The sequence below is a fragment of the Mytilus edulis genome, chromosome 9, assembly GCF_963676685.1.
Source record: "Mytilus edulis chromosome 9, xbMytEdul2.2, whole genome shotgun sequence".
NCBI classification, from domain to species: Eukaryota; Metazoa; Mollusca; class Bivalvia; order Mytilida; family Mytilidae; genus Mytilus; species Mytilus edulis.
The window spans coordinates 59,452,912-59,476,180 of NC_092352.1; the positions used below are offsets into that span (position 1 = coordinate 59,452,912).

At 38.6% G+C, this 23,269-nt stretch overlaps 1 protein-coding gene across 1 annotated transcript in view; it reads right to left on the reverse strand.

The window, feature by feature from the left end:
• Positions 1-1,707: 1,707 nt before the first annotated feature.
• Positions 1,708-23,269, reverse strand: part of LOC139488682 (uncharacterized) — a 49,959-nt gene continuing 28,397 nt past the window's right edge. The window contains exon 6 of the mRNA XM_071274493.1: positions 1,708-2,116. Coding sequence (XP_071130594.1) covers positions 1,876-2,116 — 241 coding nt within the window. The 3' untranslated portion in view covers positions 1,708-1,875. The remainder of the gene's footprint in view (positions 2,117-23,269) is intronic.

Below are 23,269 nucleotides of genomic sequence, written 5' to 3' on the forward strand. Positions count from 1 at the left end.
TTGAAGTCTGGAGCTGGCATGTCAGTTAACTGCTAGTAGTCTGATGTTATTTATGTATTATTGTCGTTTTGTTTATTTTCTTTGGTTACATCTTCTGACATCAGACTCGGACTTCTCTTGGACTGAATTTTAATGTGCGTATTGTTATGCGTTTACTTTTCTGCATTGGTTAGAGGTATAGGGGGAGGGTTGAGATCTCACAAACATGTTTAACCCCGCCGCATTTTTGCGCCTGTCCCAAGTCAAGAGCCTCTGGCCTTTGTTAGTCTTGTATTATTTTAACTTTTAGCTTCTTGTGTACAATTTGGAGTTTAGTATGGTGTTCATTATCACTGAACTAGTATATGCTTGTTTAGGGGCCAGCTGAAGGACGCCTCCGAGTGCGAGAATTTCTCGTTACATTGAAGACCTGTTTTTGTCTGCTCTATGGTCGGGTTGTTGTCTCTTTGACACATTCTCCATTTCCATTCTCAATTTTATCATTTAGTAAACAGGGGATTCCAGTAGGGCAGTAAACATTATTTTGACATGTGGAAATGAACTTGTAGGCAAACTGTTTGAACATGTGATCTGTTGGTTGCTTGCTGTAATTTGTCTCTAAATAAATTACATATAAGGCGTATGTTTTCTTTGCTAAAATTATGGACCAACTTCTAACTTCTTCGTCGTGCATTTACTGTAAATGGTCAACCCTTTCTCTATGATCCTCTATTAACGCGGTCATGTTTTGGCGTTCAAGTTGGGGCAAACAAAATATTGGCTGCAATTTTTTTTATTGCCAACGCTCATCATTAATTAAATTGATTTTTAATGACACTTTAATGAACTTTTACTTCATTAAACTATTTGTACAACAGACCTAATGACACATTAGGTAATGACACGCTAATGACACTTTAATGAGCCGTTAAATTTAATGAAACGTTCGTACAACCGGCTGCTGATCTCTATTAAACTGATTTAAGAATTCAATGCGATTCTCTTATATTTTTGGTGTTGCCTAATTTGTCTCCTTGTGGTCAATTTGTGTGACTTGAACATCGGAAGATTACTATCACCTACATTGACCTCATTTTGTTGAAGTAAAATAGAACAAAGTTTGATAATGGTGATTGTGCCCGTATTTGACATACTATAATAGTTAACTATATTGTGTTGTTACAATGTACACATGTTCGTCTGCCGAGATATATCTGTAATTTACTTTATTGTCATAGATCACTGAATATCTGTGTATGTTCAAGACCTTGATCTAAAAAGCTTTCAACATCGAAACATCTTACATATAAAGTTTTAATCATAATCAGTTACGGAGTCGGGAAGTTTCATCGTGTGCACCTTGTTAACTATACGAAGCTTGTAAAGGAAATAAAGATAAATTCTAAACAACAACATTAGAAATGTATTTTAACCTTTTATGTCTGTTTGCCTTGATTACAATTTTTTGCCAAGATGAAGTAATTTTTATGTCGCTGTCATTCAAGTGAGAGCTTTAGCTAGCTCTAAACCTAGGTCTAATCCGTCATTTTTCGTACGAGGGGCCGCCTTATCCAAGTCAGGAATATGACATTTGTTTTCCGTTTGTTTGATGTGTTTGAGCTTTTGATTTTGCCATTTGATAAGGAACTTTTCGGCTCTTGGAGATCGTTTTCGTTTACATTTAATATTTTTATGTATTGTTATCTCTGATATTGACAGATATAGGACTAATCTTTATCAACAATTTATTTGACATTGTATAAAGCAAATATATAAAAAATTCAAAATACGAAATATGTTATAACAAAGCTGGAAATCTTAGAATTGAACTTCTTGAGAAGGTAATATATTTTAATCACTGCTTGCACGCACGTATCTTATATATAATTATGCAAATCATCTTTTTCTTCTTTTTTTCTTTTGTGACTTGTGTTCTGTGTTTGTAGCAATTGTTTGGGTATTTTCATACGTGTCTTCTTTAGGCATTAAATCATCATAGGTCGAACAATCGTTCTGAATAGTAAGTGTTGCGTAAGGACTGTAAGACCCCTGTATAGATTGTGTAACGTTGTCATATCGCACTGAGTCATCTGTATTATTACTGGATTGCAAACTTCTTGATACATTTGTCTTTGACCTGTAGCATAAAACAAAACTTAAGGGGGTAGACCTTGGTTCAGGGAGATAACTCTTTAAATCAGTTAAGCGTTTGTAAAAGTCAAGTTCATCAATGTTTTTTAAGCATTTACCTGAAACAGATTGAAAATAATCTATGTAACCTAGAAGCTTAAAATATATTTTTGAAAATGGTTGACACAAACGTACTGATGATTTTAAGAGTTATTATCCTTAACCTAGGTCTACCTCCTTAAATTACCATATTTTATTGTTTAAAGGCTTAAACATTATAATATATTAAAGTTAACACTACTAACTCTCAAGTAGTAAGAAAACTGAAATGGACATGATTTCGCATATTTCTCCCGAACCGAACTACCGAACTGTCACTTTAAGACGCGAATATCAAACTAAATGAGAATGAATAGGTTACTAAATAAGAAGTAGATATCGAAACACAATTTAGGGGGCATTAGCTATAATTACTAAATAGTTACAAAAAAAATGATGATTTTAAGCTTGCAAGTCAAAATTCCAACCTCATTAAAATCAGCCGTCATGCAATCTTGAATTTACCCTTAGTCGAAATGAGCCTTGAAGTCAGAAAACTTTCGAGCTAGTCTTTTGTACTACTACTCCAAAATCAACTAATCACAGTGTTGGATTTCATGTTTCGAGCATAATTTTTGTGCTCCGTGCACTGGGCAAAGTTTTATAACTTCAACCCCCGGAATAACGTGCCGTTGACTGATCCATCCCAAAAATTCGTATACAGATAAAATGATGATATACATATTAATCATATGTTAAGTGGTAAATACAGTGGTTTTGCATATTTGATAAATAGCCTGCTGTTTAATCCATATCGCGCAACTTTGATGCGCACCCTTTATCGCATGTATACCCTTTATCACACCCCTACCCTTTATTGCATACCCTTTATCACACCCTGTTTTTTTTTTTTTTGCTCAAGAAAAATTTTCCTCAAAATGGGTCAATTTTTTGAATGACGTCATTGTTTGGTATGTGACGTCACGAACGTCAAGTTTTCATATTGTATGTGACGTCACGAACGTCAAGTTTTCATATTGTATGTGACGTCACGAACGTCAAGTTTTCATATTGTATGTGACGTCACGAACGTCAAGTTTTCATATTTTATGGCACACTAAATGCAACTATAAAAAATACAAAACACACAAATAAATACAATAATAAACAAAATATTTTTAAAACAACAGCACGCAAATTGTAACTTCAAGGTAACCCAGGTGCTTCGGATAAGTAATTGAGCAGTTCTTTTAAGGCCTTTGAAACAAGAAAAAAGTAGAACTGAAGGTAAACCCAGTGCTATGGATCAGAAAACAGTTCATATAATATAATACTCTTCTGTTTAAATATACGATAAAGCGTGTAATACATGGCAAAATCCGTATTACATGCCGTATCACCTGTTATACTAGTGTGGATCTAGCCGGCGTTAATATTCATGAGGCTAGCCGTCAATAATATTCATGAGATCAAAACCGCGTTCGATGAAATGTTTTGGGTAGTTATTAGATTGTGACAATAAAATAACTTGTGCTGTTAATATCCAATATGGTTATGCTATTTATAGCAATATAAAGTAATTAGGAAATAGTAAGCCAATAGGTGTCTTCTGCAAGGTCCGCGTCATTTAAAATGAAAGTAAATGAAAAGTTTAATTGCATTGCCTCACACAACACAAAACAATTATGAACATTAAAATGTTGTTATTATTGAATCAATGTAAACTATAGTAATTAAAACAAGATGATTAAATATAGGGTAATTAAATGGAATTAATTGTCATATGGGCATTCCATAATCTGTTCGTTGTCTACAAATATAGTCCAATTCTAACACTAAAATATACAATACATACGATAGTATCACACAATTAAAAAGATCAAAAAAACAAGAAACATAGTTTATTGAAGCAATATAATAAACAAAAAAATAAAAACTGTCAATTACTATTTCAATGACATAATTCTTCAAAATTACGGAGATCAATAAGAGTCTTTAATCTCAACATTACCAGTCCATTTAATTGCCTCTAAAATGGCCCATAGCACTTATGCCCCACACCCGTACGAGTTAGTCAGAAAAGGATAAGGGGGGTACCCTGGTATATCACAAATTCGAAAATGAACTATTGCCGGCTGGCCAAACGAAGAGATTCTCCACGTGGGCAATGATACCAGAGGAAGAGGTACTTATTGCCTTTAAAATGGCCCATAGCACTTATACCCTAGACCCGTACGAGTTTGTCAGTAGAGGGTTCAAAGGGGGGATATGGTATCCCGGATACAACGAATTCGAACTGAACTATTGCCGGCTGGCCAAACTAAGAGATTCTCCACATCGACCATTATACCAGAGGTAGAGGTTGGTATTGCCTCTAAAATGGCCCATAGCACTTATGCCCTAGACCCGTACGAGTTAGTCAGAAAAGGATAAGGTGGGTACCCTGGTATATCACAAATTCGAAAATGAACTATTGCCGGCTGGCCAAACGAAGAGATTCTCCACGTGGGCAATGATACCAGAAGAAGAGGTACTTATTGCCTTTAAAATGGCTCATAGCACTTATACCCTAGACCCGTACGAGTTTGTCAGTAGAGGGTTCAAAGGGGGGATATGGTAACCCGGATACAACGAATTCGAACCGAACTATTGGTGGCTGGCCAAACTAAGAGATTCTCCACATCGACCATTATACCAGAGGTAGAGGTTGGTATTGCCTCTAAAATGGCCCATAGCACTTATGCCCTAAGACCCGTACGAGTTAGTCAGAAAAGGATAAGGGGGGGAGGGGGGTACCCTGATATATATCACAAATTCGAAAATGAACTATTGCCGGCTGGCCAAACGAAGAGATTCTCCACGTGGGCAATGGTACCAGAGGAAGGGGTACTTATTGCCTTTAAAATGGCCCATAGCACTTATACCCTAGACCCGTACGAGTTTGTCAGTAGAGGGTTCAAAGGGGGGATATGGTATCCCGGATACAACGAATTCGAACTGAACTATTGCCGGCTGGCCAAACTAAGAGATTCTCCACATCGACCATTATACCAGAGGTAGAGGTTGGTATTGCCTCTAAAATGGCCCATAGCACTTATGCCCTAGACCCGTACGAGTTAGTCAGAAAAGGATAAGGGGGGTACCCTGGTATATCACAAATTCGAAAATGAACTATTGCCGGCTGGCCAAACGAAGAGATTCTCCACGTGGGCAATGATACCAGAGGAAGGGGTACTTATTGCCTTTAAAATGGCCTATAGCACTTATACCCTAGACCCGTACGAGTTTGTCAGTAGAGGGTTCAAAGGGGGGATATGGTATCCCGGATACAACTAATTCGAACTGAACTATTGCCGGCTGGCCAAACTAAGAGATTCTCCACATCGACCATTATACCAGAGGTAGAGGTTGGTATTGCCTCTAAAATGGCCCATAGCACTCAAACCCTAGACCCGTACGAGTTAGTAAGAAAAGGATAAGGGGGGTACCCTGGTATATCACAAATTCGAAAATGAACTATTGCCGGCTGGCCAAACGAAGAGATTCTCCACGTGGGCAATGATACCAGAGGAAGAGGTACTTATTGCCTTTAAAATGGCCTATAGCACTTATACCCTAGACCCGTACGAGTTTGTCAGTAGAGGGTTCAAAGGGGGGATATGGTATCCCGGATACAACGAATTCGAACTGAACTATTGCCGGCTGGCCAAACTAAGAGATTCTCCACATCGACCATTATACCAGAGGTAGAGGTTGGTATTGCCTCTAAAATGGCCCATAGCACTTATGCCCTAGACCCGTACGAGTTAGTCAGAAAAGGATAAGGGGGGTACCCTGGTATATCACAAATTCGAAAATGAACTATTGCCGGCTGGCCAAACGAAGAGATTCTCCACGTGGGCAATGATACCAGAGGAATAGGTACTTATTGCCTTTAAAATGGCCCATAGCACTTATACCCTAGACCCGTACGAGTTTGTCAGTAGAGGGTTCAAAAGGGGGATATGGTATCCCGGATACAACGAATTCGAACTGAACTATTGCCGGCTGGCCAAACTAAGAGATTCTCCACATCGACCATTATACCAGAGGTAGAGGTTGGTATTGCCTCTAAAATGGCCCATAGCACTTATGCCCTTGACCCGTACGAGTAAGTCAGAAAAGGATAAGGGGGGGGGGGGTACCCTGATATATCACAAATTCGAAAATGAACTATTGCCGGCTGGCCAAACGAAGAGATTCTCCAAGTGGGCAATGGTACCAGAGGAAGAAGTACTTATTGCCTTTAAAATGGCCCATAGCACTTATACCCAAGACCCGTACGAGTTTGTCAGTAGAGGGTTCAAAGGGGGGATATGGTATCCCGGATACAACGAATTCGAACTGAACTATTGCCGGCTGGCCAAACTAAGAGATTCTCCACATCGACCATTATACCAGAGGTAGAGGTTGGTATTGCCTCTAAAATGGCCCATAGCACTTATGCCCTAGACCCGTACGAGTTAGTCAGAAAAGGATAAGGGGGTACCCTGGTATATCACAAATTCGAAAATGAACTATTGCCGGCTGGCCAAACGAAGAGATTCTCCACGTGGGCAATGATACCAGAGGAAGAGGTACTTATTGCCTTTAAAATGGCTCATAGCACTTATACCCTAGACCCGTACGAGTTTGTCAGTAGAGGGTTCAAAGGGGGGATATGGTATCCCGGATACAACGAATTCGAACTGAACTATTGCCGGCTGGCCAAACTAAGAGATTCTCCACATCGACCATTATACCAGAGGTAGAGGTTGGTATTGCCTCTAAAATGGCCCATAGCACTTATGCCCTAGACCCGTACGAGTTAGTCAGAAAAGGATAAGGGGGGGGGGGTACCCTGATATATCACAATTTCGAAAATGAACTATTGCCGGCTGGCCAAACGAAGAGATTCTCCACGTGGGCAATGGTACCAGAGGAAGAAGTACTTATTGCCTTTAAAATGGCCCATAGCACTTATACCCTAGACCCGTACGAGTTTGTCAGTAGAGGGTTCAAAGGGGGGATATGGTATCCCGGATACAACGAATTCGAACTGAACTATTGCCGGCTGGCCAAACTAAGAAATTCTCCACATCGACCATTATACCAGAGGTAGAGGTTGGTATTGCCTCTAAAATGGCCCATAGCACTTATGCCCTAGACCCGTACGAGTTAGTCAGAAAAGGATAAGGGGGTACCCTGGTATATCACAAATTCGAAAATGAACTATTGCCGGCTGGCCAAACGAAGAGATTCTCCACGTGGGCAATGATACCAGAGGAAGAGGTACTTATTGCCTTTAAAATGGCCTATAGCACTTATACCCTAGACCCGTACGAGTTTGTCAGTAGAGGGTTCAAAGGGGGGATATGGTATCCCGGATACAACGAATTCGAACTGAACTATTGCCGGCTGGCCAAACTAAGAGATTCTCCACATCGACCATTATACCAGAGGTAGAGGTTGGTATTGCCTCTAAAATGGCCCATAGCACTTATGCCCTAGACCCGTACGAGTTAGTCAGAAAAGGATAAGGGGGGTACCCTGGTATATCACAAATTCGAAAATGAACTATTGCCGGCTGGCCAAACGAAGAGATTCTCCACGTGGGCAATGATACCAGAGGAATAGGTACTTATTGCCTTTAAAATGGCCCATAGCACTTATACCCTAGACCCGTACGAGTTTGTCAGTAGAGGGTTCAAAAGGGGGATATGGTATCCCGGATACAACGAATTCGAACTGAACTATTGCCGGCTGGCCAAACTAAGAGATTCTCCACATCGACCATTATACCAGAGGTAGAGGTTGGTATTGCCTCTAAAATGGCCCATAGCACTTATGCCCTTGACCCGTACGAGTAAGTCAGAAAAGGATAAGGGGGGGGGTACCCTGATATATCACAAATTCGAAAATGAACTATTGCCGGCTGGCCAAACGAAGAGATTCTCCAAGTGGGCAATGGTACCAGAGGAAGAAGTACTTATTGCCTTTAAAATGGCCCATAGCACTTATACCCAAGACCCGTACGAGTTTGTCAGTAGAGGGTTCAAAGGGGGGATATGGTATCCCGGATACAACGAATTCGAACTGAACTATTGCCGGCTGGCCAAACTAAGAGATTCTCCACATCGACCATTATGCCAGAGGTAGAGGTTGGTATTGCCTCTAAAATGGCCCATAGCACTTATGCCCTAGACCCGTACGAGTTAGTCAGAAAAGGATAAGGGGGTACCCTGGTATATCACAAATTCGAAAATGAACTATTGCCGGCTGGCCAAACGAAGAGATTCTCCACGTGGGCAATGATACCAGAGGAAGAGGTACTTATTGCCTTTAAAATGGCTCATAGCACTTATACCCTAGACCCGTACGAGTTTGTCAGTAGAGGGTTCAAAGGGGGGATATGGTATCCCGGATACAACGAATTCGAACTGAACTATTGCCGGCTGGCCAAACTAAGAGATTCTCCACATCGACCATTATACCAGAGGTAGAGGTTGGTATTGCCTCTAAAATGGCCCATAGCACTTATGCCCTAGACCCGTACGAGTTAGTCAGAAAAGGATAAGGGGGGGGGGGGGGGGTACCCTGATATATCACAATTTCGAAAATGAACTATTGCCGGCTGGCCAAACGAAGAGATTCTCCACGTGGGCAATGGTACCAGAGGAAGAAGTACTTATTGCCTTTAAAATGGCCCATAGCACTTATACCCTAGACCCGTACGAGTTTGTCAGTAGAGGGTTCAAAGGGGGGATATGGTATCCCGGATACAACGAATTCGAACTGAACTATTGCCGGCTGGCCAAACTAAGAAATTCTCCACATCGACCATTATACCAGAGGTAGAGGTTGGTATTGCCTCTAAAATGGCCCATAGCACTTATGCCCTAGACCCGTACGAGTTAGTCAGAAAAGGATAAGGGGGTACCCTGGTATATCACAAATTCGAAAATGAACTATTGCCGGCTGGCCAAACGAAGAGATTCTCCACGTGGGCAATGATACCAGAGGAAGAGGTACTTATTGCCTTTAAAATGGCCTATAGCACTTATACCCTAGACCCGTACGAGTTTGTCAGTAGAGGGTTCAAAGGGGGGATATGGTATCCCGGATACAACGAATTCGAACTGAACTATTGGCGGCTGGCCAAACTAAGAGATTCTCCACATCGACCATTACACCAGAGGTAGAGGTTGGTATTGCCTCTAAAATGGCCCATAGCACTTATGCCCTAGACCCGTACGAGTTAGTCAGAAAAGGATAAGGGGGTACCCTGGTATATCACAAATTCGAAAATGAACTATTGCCGGCTGGCCAAACGAAGAGATTCTCCACGTGGGCAATGATACCAGAGGAAGAGGTACTTATTGCCTTTAAAATGGTCCATAGCACTTATACCCTAGAACCGTACGAGTTTGTCAGTAGAGGGTTCAAAGGGGGGATATGGTATCCCGGATACAACGAATTCGAACTGAACTATTGGCGGCTGGCCAAACTAAGAGATTCTCCACATCGACCATTATACCAGAGGTAGAGGTTGGTATTGCCTCTAAAATGGCCCATAGCACTTATGCCCTAGACCCGTACGAGTTAGTCAGAAAAGGATAAGGGGGGGGGGGTACCCTGATATATCACAATTTCGAAAATGAACTATTGCCGGCTGGCCAAACGAAGAGATTCTCCACGTGGGCAATGGTACCAGAGGAAGAAGTACTTATTGCCTTTAAAATGGCTTATAGCACTTATACCCTAGACCCGTACGAGTTTGTCAGTAGAGGGTTCAAAGGGGGGATATGGTATCCCGGATACAACGAATTCGAACTGAACTATTGCCGGCTGGCCAAACTAAGAGATTCTCCACATCGACCATTATACCAGAGGTAGAGGTTGGTATTGCCTCTAAAATGGCCCATAGCACTTATGCCCTAGACCCGTACGAGTTAGTCAGAAAAGGATAAGGGGGTACCCTGGTATATCACAAATTCGAAAATGAACTATTGCCGGCTGGCCAAACGAAGAGATTCTCCACGTGGGCAATGATACCAGAGGAAGAGGTACTTATTGCCTTTAAAATGGCCTATAGCACTTATACCCTAGACCCGTACGAGTTTGTCAGTAGAGGGTTCAAAGGGGGGATATGGTATCCCGGATACAACGAATTCGAACTGAACTATTGCCGGCTGGCCAAACTAAGAGATTCTCCACATCGACCATTATACCAGAGGTAGAGGTTGGTATTGCCTCTAAAATGGTCCATAGCACTTATGCCCTAGACCCGTACGAGTTAGTCAGAAAAGGATAAGGGGGGTACCCTGGTATATCACAAATTCGAAAATGAACTATTGCCGGCTAGCCAAACGAAGAGATTCTCCACGTGGGCAATGATACCAGAGGAAGAGGTACTTATTGCCTTTAAAATGACCCATAGCACTTATACCCTAGACCCGTGTGAGTAAGTAAGTAGAGGGTTAAAAGTGGGGATATGGGATACCGGTTTACAACAAATTCGAACTGAACTATTGCCGGCTGGCCAAGCTAAGAGATTCTCCACATCGACAATTATACCAGAGGTAGAAGTTGATATTGACTCTAAAATGACCCATAACACTTATGCCCTAGACCCGTACGAGTCAGTCAGCAAAGGGAAAGGGGTTTATTGAACTGCTGCCGACTAGCAAAACTAAAAGATTCTCCACTAGGGCCACGATAACAGGGACAAAGGTAGTTATTACCTTTAAAATGGATAAAAGCACTGATGCCTTAGACCCGTAAGATTTTTCAGAAGAGGGTTAAAAATGGAAATTAACTATTGTTGACTTGCCATACTAAGAGATTCTCCACGTTAGCCATTATTGGTTAACCTATCGCGGGAGCATAACGTCCGATTTATTGTACTTGTCCATTGTCGACGTCGTACTGTCAGTGACTTCGCCTTGGAGTACGAATATGTATATTTAATGTACTGGCTGAACAGTTGTTATAGTACATATTGCCTTAACTATCATCTTTATTTATGATACCGTGACCCGGATCTAGAAAAAATGAAATCAGTCAGATCGGAGAACAGAAGACAGAAGTGCTGTTACCAGACTATTCCGAAATAGAATTACCGGAGAAATAATATCTCGGAAATACGTTGTGTGTCGCTTTCTCAAAGTCGCTTGCTACAGTAATCCTTAAGAGTTTTCCGAAACGTGTTTATCCCAATTCAATCCACTTTTCCATAGATCCTGTATGAGCTTCTTTGTTCGTATTGTGACCGAGCTAAGTATTCGAAGTGGATCGTATTTTTTCGAAGAATTTTCAAAATCTCACTTTTTGTTACAATGTCTAGTATTGGAATATCACATTTAGTCCGGCGGCCACAAGTATATTTCAGACGAGTTGTGCACATCCTGATATAAGCATGAACATTGGCATAGACCTTCATGAAATATTACTCTTTTATTTCAGATAAGAAGGCATTTGAAAAAAATGTCTCACTGCCGGTTAAATAAAAAATGGCTGACATCATACTTTAATCGGCCCAATATAGAAGACTAGTACTGTGGATTCATTTATTTTCGTGGGTACCAATTTTCGTGGATTCAGGGAAACTTACATATTCGTGGATATTTAATTTCGTGGTTTTACCGAAGTCTGCATACTAGTACAAGCCTTTGTAAAATTTGTCATTCGTTGAACATCAAATTTCGTGGTTTGCCTGTACCAACGAAATCCACGAGAAATTGGTATCCCACGAATAATAATGAATCCACAGTATGTGAAAAGGATCTATCAGCATGCTGCTATAATAATATTTGGTACAAACCTTTGTTATGTAATACTTTTGGATATATTATATAGATAAGATGTCTCTAAAAACCCTACTTTCGGTAGAATCCAATATGGCGGACATTGACTAAAATAAGCTTATTTTTTAGGGAGGGGGATTGAAATGTGTTTTAACGTATTGTTACTATCATTAAATTGTACAGGAACATTTCTTTGATGCTTCCAAGGGATACAATGTATAAGATATATGTCTTAAAAATCCTTTCTTCCGGTAATATTCAAAATGGAGGACATAAATATGTCATTTTTTTATTTTGATATTTATCTTTTTTTTTAAATGTGAAGAAAGTGGGTTTTTTTGTGGTGGTCATCAACTTTAGGCTTTAATTTATCCTCTAAACCACTTATCATATTCTGTAGTTAATATTTAAATACAAAGTTAACACTTCCGGTAAAAAAAAAACCAATATGGCGTAAATGTCAAAGATGAGTCCTCACTCCATATGTTCGATGTAGAGCTTTGGATAGATTGATTTAATCAAAATAAAATCACTTAAGTACTAAACCTTTTAAAAATTACCACTATTTGGCAAAAAAAACTTGTAAATTCCCAGTTACCACCACATGCACACGACGCAGGGCACGGGAGACTTGATTTTCCTCATAAAAACAACCGCGACAACCTTTCTTACATCCACAATGTGCAAGCTTCTGACAACATGATGAGCCCTCAGAAAGAGTTTTTTAAAAGTGATCCTCTTTGTCCCGTCGTCATCCATTAGCGCCTGGACTTGGTAGCATACGAGCCAATTTCAGGCTCGTCCCCTAAACACGTGTCTTAGTATATTGTACATTTTGCATGCTGGAAAAGACTAGACTAAGTTGATAACCTCAATTAACCTACCCTTTTGCGTAAATAGATATTTCTTGCTTTGTTAACCATGCTAACCCCATATGATTATTTTTTGCTATCTTACAGTAAACACCGGTGATTTAGGCGGATCAATTATCATTCTTTAAGTTAAAGTCACATCTTCAAATGCTATCAATGTCTCCCAAACAGTCTTTTTCCCCCTTTTCAAGAAAACAGAGAACCGTATCACAACCGGAAAATGGATCACAATATTTGTGTGTGATCTCTAATCGCGAGTGCATTTGGAAGGTCATTTATATATATTTATCCAAAGCTTTTCCTCCTCTTAAACACAATCCATAGTTCGTCTACCCCTATGTCACGGAATAGCGAAACAGTAATGACAGCATCATCAGTAACAACTGTTCGAATAACGACTTGTTTAATTTCGTGTGTCACTGCATCAGACACATGCACCATGATTCTAGTGTCAGCCTTTTAATACATATGTATTAATATGGTGTTTAACTTGAAACGCATCACGGCGGTAAAGATAGAATATCCTGAACATGTGTTGCTACAACTGTCATATGCATCCAAGACTTTATCATAATAGTTTCATGCTTTTTAAGATAAGGGCATAATACCCTATCAGCATACTCGTTATGAAACAACTTGAAACTGTAACAGTGGATGAATGCATATATAGACAATACTGGTAGTTTGAATGCTGCCACAAGAAAAAAGAAATACACTTAGGGGTAAGAGAATACAAAGACGAATCCAGAGTCGAAACAAATCTCAAAATTGGTAAAGTTTTCTGAGAGATGACGACATTAAGAAAGAACTTTTTAGAATTTATTCACAGAGGCTTGCTCAATAGATTTTGAGGAAGAGTTAGTTGTAGCAACAAATTCTCAGGATGTTTTGTGTTATTCACCACATGATGGTGTTTCAAGTTTAGCCCCATGTTAAAATGAATAGGCTTATACTATAGAATCAATATACAAAAAAAAAACATGTGTCTGATGCAGTGATTCACAGACTTAACTGACTCATGACTTGAACAGTCGATACTGATGCTGCTGTCATTGCTGTGTCATTATTCCTTGACATGGGGGCAGATGAACTTTGGCTTGTATTTGGAAGTGGAAAAAGCCTTAGATATAATCTATCCGTGACCTTTCAAGTGCACGTTTACTTGAAAGGGAACTTCGTTGTTGACATGGATGGCGTTTGAAAATGTGACTTAATGATTTAGAATGATGATTGATCAGCCAACATCACCAGATATGGATTTGATAATGTCATTGATAAAACGATACGTGGTTTTGTAGTAAGATCGAACAAACTTATCAGATGGGGTTTACGAAGCAAGAAAACATGTTTTTGAAAGTGGAAAGACTTATTGATGATATTTGAACGACTCGGTCTAATGTTTTTCATCATGTAAAACGTGCAATATACCATGACGGGTGTGGATGAGTAACAAGCTTGAGATTTGGTTTCTATGCTTACTATTCCAGACGCTTATAATGGCGGGGAAAATATGAAACATTGGAACCCCTTTGGACAACTCTTTGTGAGGCCTCTTCACCTTATCAGGAGCTTGTACATTATTGATGTAAAAACCAATACCGCCGCTGTCTTAGTAAATGAGGAAAATCAGTTTTCCGATTGTGAATATTTGCGGCCATAAATGATCTGTACTTTTAAAGATGTTTTAGTACTACAGTGATTTTATCTTATTTTCATCAATCTATCCAAATAAAAGCTCTATTTCGAAGATATGGACTGAGGACTCATCTTTGAAATTTACTCCAAATTGGTTTTATATACCGGAAGTGTTAGCTTTGTATTTAATCATTATCTATAGAATACAATAGGTGGTTTAGAAGATAACTTAAAGCCAAAACCAAATGGTAACTGACCAGCACAAAAAAAAACCAGTTTCTTTACATTTTGAAATTAAGTTGAATATTAAAGTAAAATAATGATGTTTCATGTACGCCAGTTTGACTATAACCGGAAGTCAAGCTTTTAAAGACATATGTCTTATGTATTGTATCCATTAGCAGCATCAAAGAAAGTTTCATGAACAATTTAATGCTAGTAGCAATACCCTCCTTTAAAAATAAGCTTATTTTAGTACAATGTCCGCCATGTCGGATTTTACCGAAAGTAGGGTTTTAAAAGACTTATAATCTATATAAAATATCCAAAAGTAGTACATAACAAAGGTTTGTTCCAAATATTATTATATCAGCATGATAAAAACCGCTTTTCACACACTTACACTAGCCTCTGATATTTGGATGATTTAAGTATGATGTCGGCCATTTAAGATTTTTACCGGATGGGAGACATTTTTTTCAAATGCCTCCTTATCTTGAATAAAAGAGTAACAGCTGAGCTGAGTCTATGCCAAATTTTATTCCTGTAGCATGATTTGCACAATTTTTCACAAAGCGGCCGTATTAATTTCTGGTACATCAGATCATCGAATCAGCTATTCCATAACATACCAAGTACTTTTGTGTTTTGTCCGCATATAGTAGTACTTTTTCCGTTTTACCTAGCTTACGTTTATCCACACGGTTTGACGTCCAGGATCGTAGATAGAATCCAGTTTCCTCCATCATTGATCTCCCTTCCTTATGGTCAGCCCACCCTCGTTCTGTAAACTTAACAGAATGTTGTCCACATACAAATCAGTCATTCAAACTTTGCGAATTATGCGATGTCGACAAATGCAGTCGTAAACAATTTTGATAGGCATAGTGCTTGATTCCTTCTGTACAGGATGATAAGGAATGTAGTGATACTTTTCTTCAGTTCATCTGTTTCATCTACCTTCTCTATGAATCCTCTTCGTTCCTGTTCTTGTATAATGTTCCCGTACTTCTTTAACATATCTGAGTTTTGAGTAAGTCTTTGAAGGACGTTTTCTGTCCTTCAGTTCGTGACTGCTTAATTTATAGGCAATTCATCACGTTTTCAAGGTAACATAGCGGAATATTTGTTTTCTCAGAACTCAATTGATCTGTCCTGATAGACTTAAATATATGCATTGTCGTCTTCGTCTACCTCCCTACTATTTATTCCTATTGAATCTAAATTCCAAAATCTCTACAGATTGAATTCTTTAACTTTGTGTGATACTAGAACATTACACATACTAGTCTTCGACGTGTTTGTTTTCTTACCGTATGTAAGTACCGAAAGCATTTATCCGATATTGGATTTCACGGCGGTCGGATCGTTTACACGGACTATATAATCGTTAACAATGTCCCCGTAGTGATATGCGCCTACCAGCAACGATATTTCGAATGAATCGTGCTTTGTCACCGTGTGCGCTATCTTTAAACCACGCAAATAACCGTTCTGTGTATCAATATTACATATGTGATTCTGTATAGGCATGCCGATCATCTGTACTATCAGTACTTTGATTGACAATACGTGTCCTACATCGGTTTTCAGATAGATTGTTGACTTTTCTATGTGTCTCACGTTTTTCTCTGCACCTCCAAATGCCGATTAATATATTATTTATGTTCCCGCTATCTGTAAATTTAGTTAAGTTTTGCGTTTCAAAAGATGTTTGCCCTCCTTCGTCAAAAAGAATATCAGTATCGATAAAGAACTGATTTGAGCCTACTTGTGCCACGGCAGTTTTCAAAAGTACATTCGATTGCAATTCTGTCCGTTGAGAATACAAAATAGTAGTATTATGTTCCGTATCATCAATGTCATTCACGAGTTGAACGTTGGGCGAATTCGAAGATATTGGGTTTAACGTGCATTACATTAGTTTGTGTGGTGTTTCTCATTACAATGTGCGTTTAGATTTACATTCGTTTAGTCTGTGTATACCAAGGTAGTTAAAGATAACAAATTTGTTCATACGGCATTATGTGTCGGCTGTTTTACTGCAATGATCATGAGTTGGTGGATGTATTTCGTGACAGTAAACGCTAGGTCTAGTCTCAATATTCTTGTAAGATTTAGATTTCACCAATTTCGGATGTCGACTCTTTTGTCCTGTGTCCGGTATAACGATATCGTCTAATATGCTTTCAGGGAGGTCCGTTATACCAACGTTTTTGTTCTATGTCCTCGCGCGAGATATTTTCTGACTTCAACGGGTAATTTGTTGACAATAATGGGAAGAAGTAGTGTGCCGTATGTTTCATGTGTCTTACCCAAAGTTTCTAGACCTTGACGCTACCTCCAATTTGATCGTAAAAAACTTCGTAAGCTTGTTTACTGATTTATAGGCGAAGGAAATTCTAAATCTAGTGCTTCGTGTTCTACTTCATGAGCTTTCAAGCAGTTACACTTTTGTATATTTGTAAGTAACTATTTAAGATGTACGGACGACTCACATGAGTCCCAGAAGGTTTGCCATTCTGAAATCGTGCCTTCGAAAGTTGGAAGCGTAAGTTTTGGTACGTTACTCTGATTAAAAGTTGCAGGAAATGTACTTTATTGCGTGTTGATTGTGAGAATGGCTTGGGCAAACTGGTTTTCAAACGACAGTGCGTTGTGTAGGTTTGCTATGTTTTGCGTTGAAACAAACGGTATAGTTTTTGGATTTAAAGTGTGCGTTCTAGTACTTTAGTATTTGATTCAATGTGACGGGACTGCAGGATTTTGGACATTTGTATGAACTTACGTACGTGTCAAATCAAGGTTATTATATTAACCGAAAATTCATCTGAATGAAATAATCTAATTCCGGTTCCGTTAACTTTAGAATTTGTTCATTCAAGTCCTAAAACAATGTTTGTGTTTGTGTTTGCACAAGTTTTCCTAGTGTTGTAATGACTTCTACTTGATCGAATTTTGTATTCTCCTTTGTTTCATCTAATCTTCGGTATACCTTGAACTACACGTACTTTGCGACTGACTATCTGAACAACGGAACCGAAATTACGTTAGTGATTGCGAAAAGCAGATTAGCGCAAGTGAAAACCCTTACATAACCGCAACTAGAACTTATGGCCGCAGTTATTGGAACTAGACTAGCTTTTCATGTAAATTCGACCTTCTAATGTAAAAACGTGGCTTTCTGGTCGGATAGCTGTACAGTATTGCACTGGTTAAATCATCGAAACTGTTTAAACGATTTATTGTGAATCGAGCGCGGGGAATAACAAAATCTACAAAATCAACATTAATGGAGATATTGCCCAAAAGAATGCAACCCAACCAATCTCTTAACACGAGGAATTGACGTCGATCAATACATCGATAGTGTCCTTTAAAAAAAGACAGAATTAGTTAACGGTATTGACAATTACAGAAAAAAACGAAGACGAGGAATTTCTAAACAATGAAGTTCATACTGATCACTATGATATCAGTAACGTTATAGACAATTGGAAATATTGAAATTTTCAGGAAAGTGATTTGAGTAACTGCTTACGTTCAGCGGTTCATATTTAACTACCAAGATACCGATATACCAAACATCTGAGATAAAAACACAAGGCAATATCCTAGCACTAGACAATTGTGACTCTTCATAGATGACGGTAGCTTTTTGAGATGCAATGGAAGGATTCACAGCGGAATCATTTTAGAGAATACCAAATTTCGGTATTTATTACCTGCGAATCATTTACTTAACAAACTGATAGTGACAGACGCACACGAGCGTTCACTTAATTCGGACTCAATGCTACGCTTACTTACGTATTACAATCGTATTGGGTACCGATACTTAGACAATATGTTAAGGAGTAATTGATCAAGTTTTCGCTGTTGTTAATCATTGTAATGTTACGTAAGTGTCACGTGTTGACATTAGAGTCAAAATAGATATACATACATTCTATTGACTTTTGTTATTGTTAGCTATATAGTTGTCCGATGTAACCTCTTAACGATATTGGTGTCAAGTGAACCTCTTAACGATATTGGTGTCAAGTGACCAGGATGAATTTACAGCTGAAATCGATACTAGCAGGACATAGTAGTGCCGTCTCCGGAATATTCCAGAAATTCGACGAAAAATGGGGAGAGCGGCACAAAACTTGTTGATTCCAATAACCTTCGAAACAGAAATCGTTAACTCTGATTATTATTTATTTAATTTAGAAAAAAAATACAGCCAATAGCAAAATTTATCAACATCAAACATCAACGCTAAACACAAATGCCACAAGTTCGCAACATCACGCAAACGTACATGAATGCATAATTTTACATACCTTCATACAAGAGCTTACGTTATTTTTTACGACAAAATTGAAACATATGTACGTGGTTTAGAATCCCTTGGTCAGACAGAGAATACTTATGACCCATTGTTGGTCCCTATCATATTGAAAAAGTTACCGGGGACGTACGCATAAATCTTACAAGACACCATGAATCAAATAGTTGGCAATTAAATGAACTACTACATATACTATCTCAAGAACTCAACATTATGGAGAGAGGCAATTCCTCTGATCATACGGAAACTTAAACCACTACAGCAGCATTTCACACCAATGCAAAGGTACGTACAAAATAAATCAACACAAATAAACGTAAAATCATGTGTACTTTTGTAACGAATCACATGTTCCCGTTAATTGCACTAAGATAATTGATCAAACAGCAAATATTTCTGTTGTAAAACAGCATCGTTTATGTTTTAACTGTCTTTGACCCCCAAAATAGCTGATTGCAAATCACACAAAAGTTGCAGGAAATGTAAAATAAAGCAGCATACTAGTTTATGCAAAGACGAGGTTAAAAAGATGAAAAACAGAGTAACACTAATGAATATATTACTAGTAACACAATTCAGTAAACACAACACAACGCGAAGAAAACGGGTACAGTTCTTCACTCACAGACACAGACTAAAAACTGTCGTAGCGCAAGTAAGTTCGGGCATTCAATGTACTTACACAAACACATTATTTGACAAGGGCGCACAGATGCCCTCATCACAGAAAAATAAGCTACAGAGCTTGATTTGACAATTACCAGACAGAAGACCATAAACTTGTCAGGATTTTGTGACACAAATGATGGCACAGACAACGGCAAATTACCTATCAACGTTTTGATTGTACCAGAAATAGCTGTACCAATGAAGACTAATGTACGTAATATAACAAATTTAAAGTATTTGTTTGGCTTGCAATTAGACCATCCGGTCTCACATGACCCAATGGTTGGAGATTCTCTATTGAATTATATCTAATTCGATTATTACTGGTCAATTGTCGATGATAGAATAGTATGAGGAACAGGACCTACTACCGCCAAGTCGGAAATCCGTTACCTTCTGTCCGGCACAATCAATTGAATACCTGCAAATCCAGATCACACACTTACGTCAATGATGAACATATTAGTAGGTCACAAAGTTAAAGAGTAGAACTTTTATAATGGAGAAATTTATGGAAGTTGAAGCTGCTAGTATAAATAATAGTGACAACAAATCTGAAAACAGACAATTCCAAGATGTATATAAATCAAATGGTAGAGGTTACCATATGGAAACATAAAGATATGTTGATAAGTTACCTTGTAAGGAGGAACACCACACCTTACTAGACAACAGAAGTATTGAATAACGGAGAACAGAAAATGTCTTAAGCGTCTTAATCGTGAACTTACACTTTTACAGAAAAACGGAAAAATTATTAATGAACAAGAAAAACGTAGATTTATCGAGAGAGTTGATGAACGATCAGCCAAAACAATTGTTCATTCCATACCGCACCATCATTTCCGTAAAAAGTCGTCAACCACGCCAATCAGAATTGTATTTGACTGTAGCTGCAAACCTTCACCTATTAATCTAAGCTTTAATGATTGTTTGATGGATCTTTGGCCAAACTTTAATGATTTAACCGGAATTTTTCTCCGATTTAGAATGCACAAATACGCCGTCTCGACAGGTATAGAAAAAGCCTTACTTATTATGGGCTGGATGAAGAGGATCGTGATGTTACCAGATTCTCTTATGCGTAGTAACCCGGATGACCCAAATAGTCAACTAACCGCAAACAGATTCAAGTCAGTATAATTTGGAGCAACCTTCTCTCCGTTTATCCTAAATGCTGTTATACGTAAACATTTGACTGCAATTCAACAGACTGGACAGCAATGTTAAAGAAATACTTTTATGTTGACAATATTATATCGAGCTTTAATTAACAAAGAGCTTTGTTAGACTTCTTCCATGCATCACGTTTAGTATTTGTAAATGATTTGTATGATGCGAGAGCATAAGAAATTGAACATTTATCAAAATCATCATGTAACCGAGAAGCTTAATCCTTATGGAACGATTTTGTTCGGTGGATGGTGGGAGAGATTGAGAGGAATAACGAAAAACTGCATTAAACGAGCACATATGGACAATAAAACACTCAACACGATAATGACTGAAGTAGAACGTTTACTCAGTGATCGCCCACTAACATACGTTTCATCGGATCAAACGCGGACGACGAACCCCTTACTCCGTCACATTTATTATATTGAAAACGGACCAAGACGCTACCGTATAACGGCCTTAAAGACTGTAGTTTACAACCAGGAACCAAAGACACTACGCATGAACCAGTAACTGGCTAGACAATCGAAGTTTCTTTCATTAATTCTTAAAAACTACATAAAAAGATGGAAGCAGGAATACATAAATTCGCTTAGGAAATATTACCGATACACAGATCGAAACACATAGAACATTAACGTCGGAAATATGTAGTTCAGATTCAGGACTATGTATCTAGCTATATAGAGTAAATTGGACTTTGGCGATCAGTGACAAATTTTTTTACGGCAAAGATGGACTTACACGATCAGCCATAATTCGAACAAAAACTGGTTTGATATCTAGACCAATCATCAAACTTGAATTCTTTGGAACTTGAAAATATAGCAGCTCAGAGTGAGGAAAAGACGAAAATAAAAACATAGACTAACATGTGTTAAATATAAATCGTGAAAAGTAAAATGATAACGTGTGATTAGCATATGGACATTAAAATGAATTTAAACCGTGGGCTGTTAAATATTTTACATATAAACTTTAAAATTTTACTAGTAATTTATTTTATTAGAACTTTAATAATTAATGTTGTGATCACTTTCATTTATTTTAAAGTAATTCATGTGCGGCCCAAGTATGTTAAGAGCAAAATCACAAACGCAACGTTCTCGCTGCCCATATTCATTGTAACATGTGTGACATGTTGACATTAGAGCTTGAATAGAAAGAATTATTCACACGAGTCATTATATCAGAGGGAGAGGTATCCATTGCCTCAAAAATGACAAAAATCTTTAATGCCCTAGACTCGTACGACTTAGCCAGGAAAGGTTGGTACCTTTATATATCACAAAGTCGAAATGAACTATTGCCAGCTGGCCAAACCAAGACATTTTCCACATGGGTCATGACACAAGAGGTATATGTAGTAGTTGTATAATGGCCCATAGTTCTTATGTCCTAGACCCGTACGAGTATGTCAGGAGGGGATAACAAGGGTTGTGGTACTCCGATTCATCACGAAGTCGAAAAAAACTATTGCCGGATGGCCAAATTAAGAAATTCTCCACGTGGGTCATTATATCAAAGGAAGAAATAGGAATTGCCTCTAAAATGACCCATACTACTATACCCTAGACCGTACGACCTAGTCAGCAAAGAGAAAGATGGGCACCTTTATATATCTCAAAGTCGAATTGAACTATTGACGACTTGTCAAACTAAAAGATTCTCCGCGTGGACCATGATACAGAGGTCAAGGTACTAATTACCTTTAAAATGACCAGCAAGTAAAAGTATGTTTGAATATTTTGATATACAAGAGTACTTCCCTTACCCTTTTCCTACCAATACGTACGGATCTATGATATACGATACATGGGCCTTTTTAGAGAAAACACCTACGCTAATCTTTTTGTTAGCCCACAAGGAGAAACTCTTAGTTTGGTCTTTGTGATATACAAGAGTACTTCCCTTTGCTGTTCAACAGGTACGGGTCTAGGACATAAGAACCATGGGTAATTTTCGAGGCAACATTATTCCATACATCTGATATGTTTGACAACGCAATCAGGGTTAGTGCTATGGCCCATCTTAAAGGCAATGGCTACCTCTACCTCTGCTAATATGGTCCACGTTTAGTTTATCTTAGTCGGTCAGCTGGCAATATTTCATTTTGACTTCGTTGTACACCGGGATACTATATCCCCCTTTAAACCGTCTGCTGACAAATTTGCACAGGTCTAGGGCATGATTGTTATGGGCCATTTTAGAGGAAATGCCTACCTCTACCACTGGTATAATGGCCCACGTGGAGAATCTCTTAGTTTGGCCAGCCGACAATAGTTCAGTTCGAATTCGTTGTATCCGATATACCATATCCCCCTTTGAACCCTCTACTGACAAACTCGTACGGGTCTAGGATATAATTTTCATGGGCCATTTTAAAGACA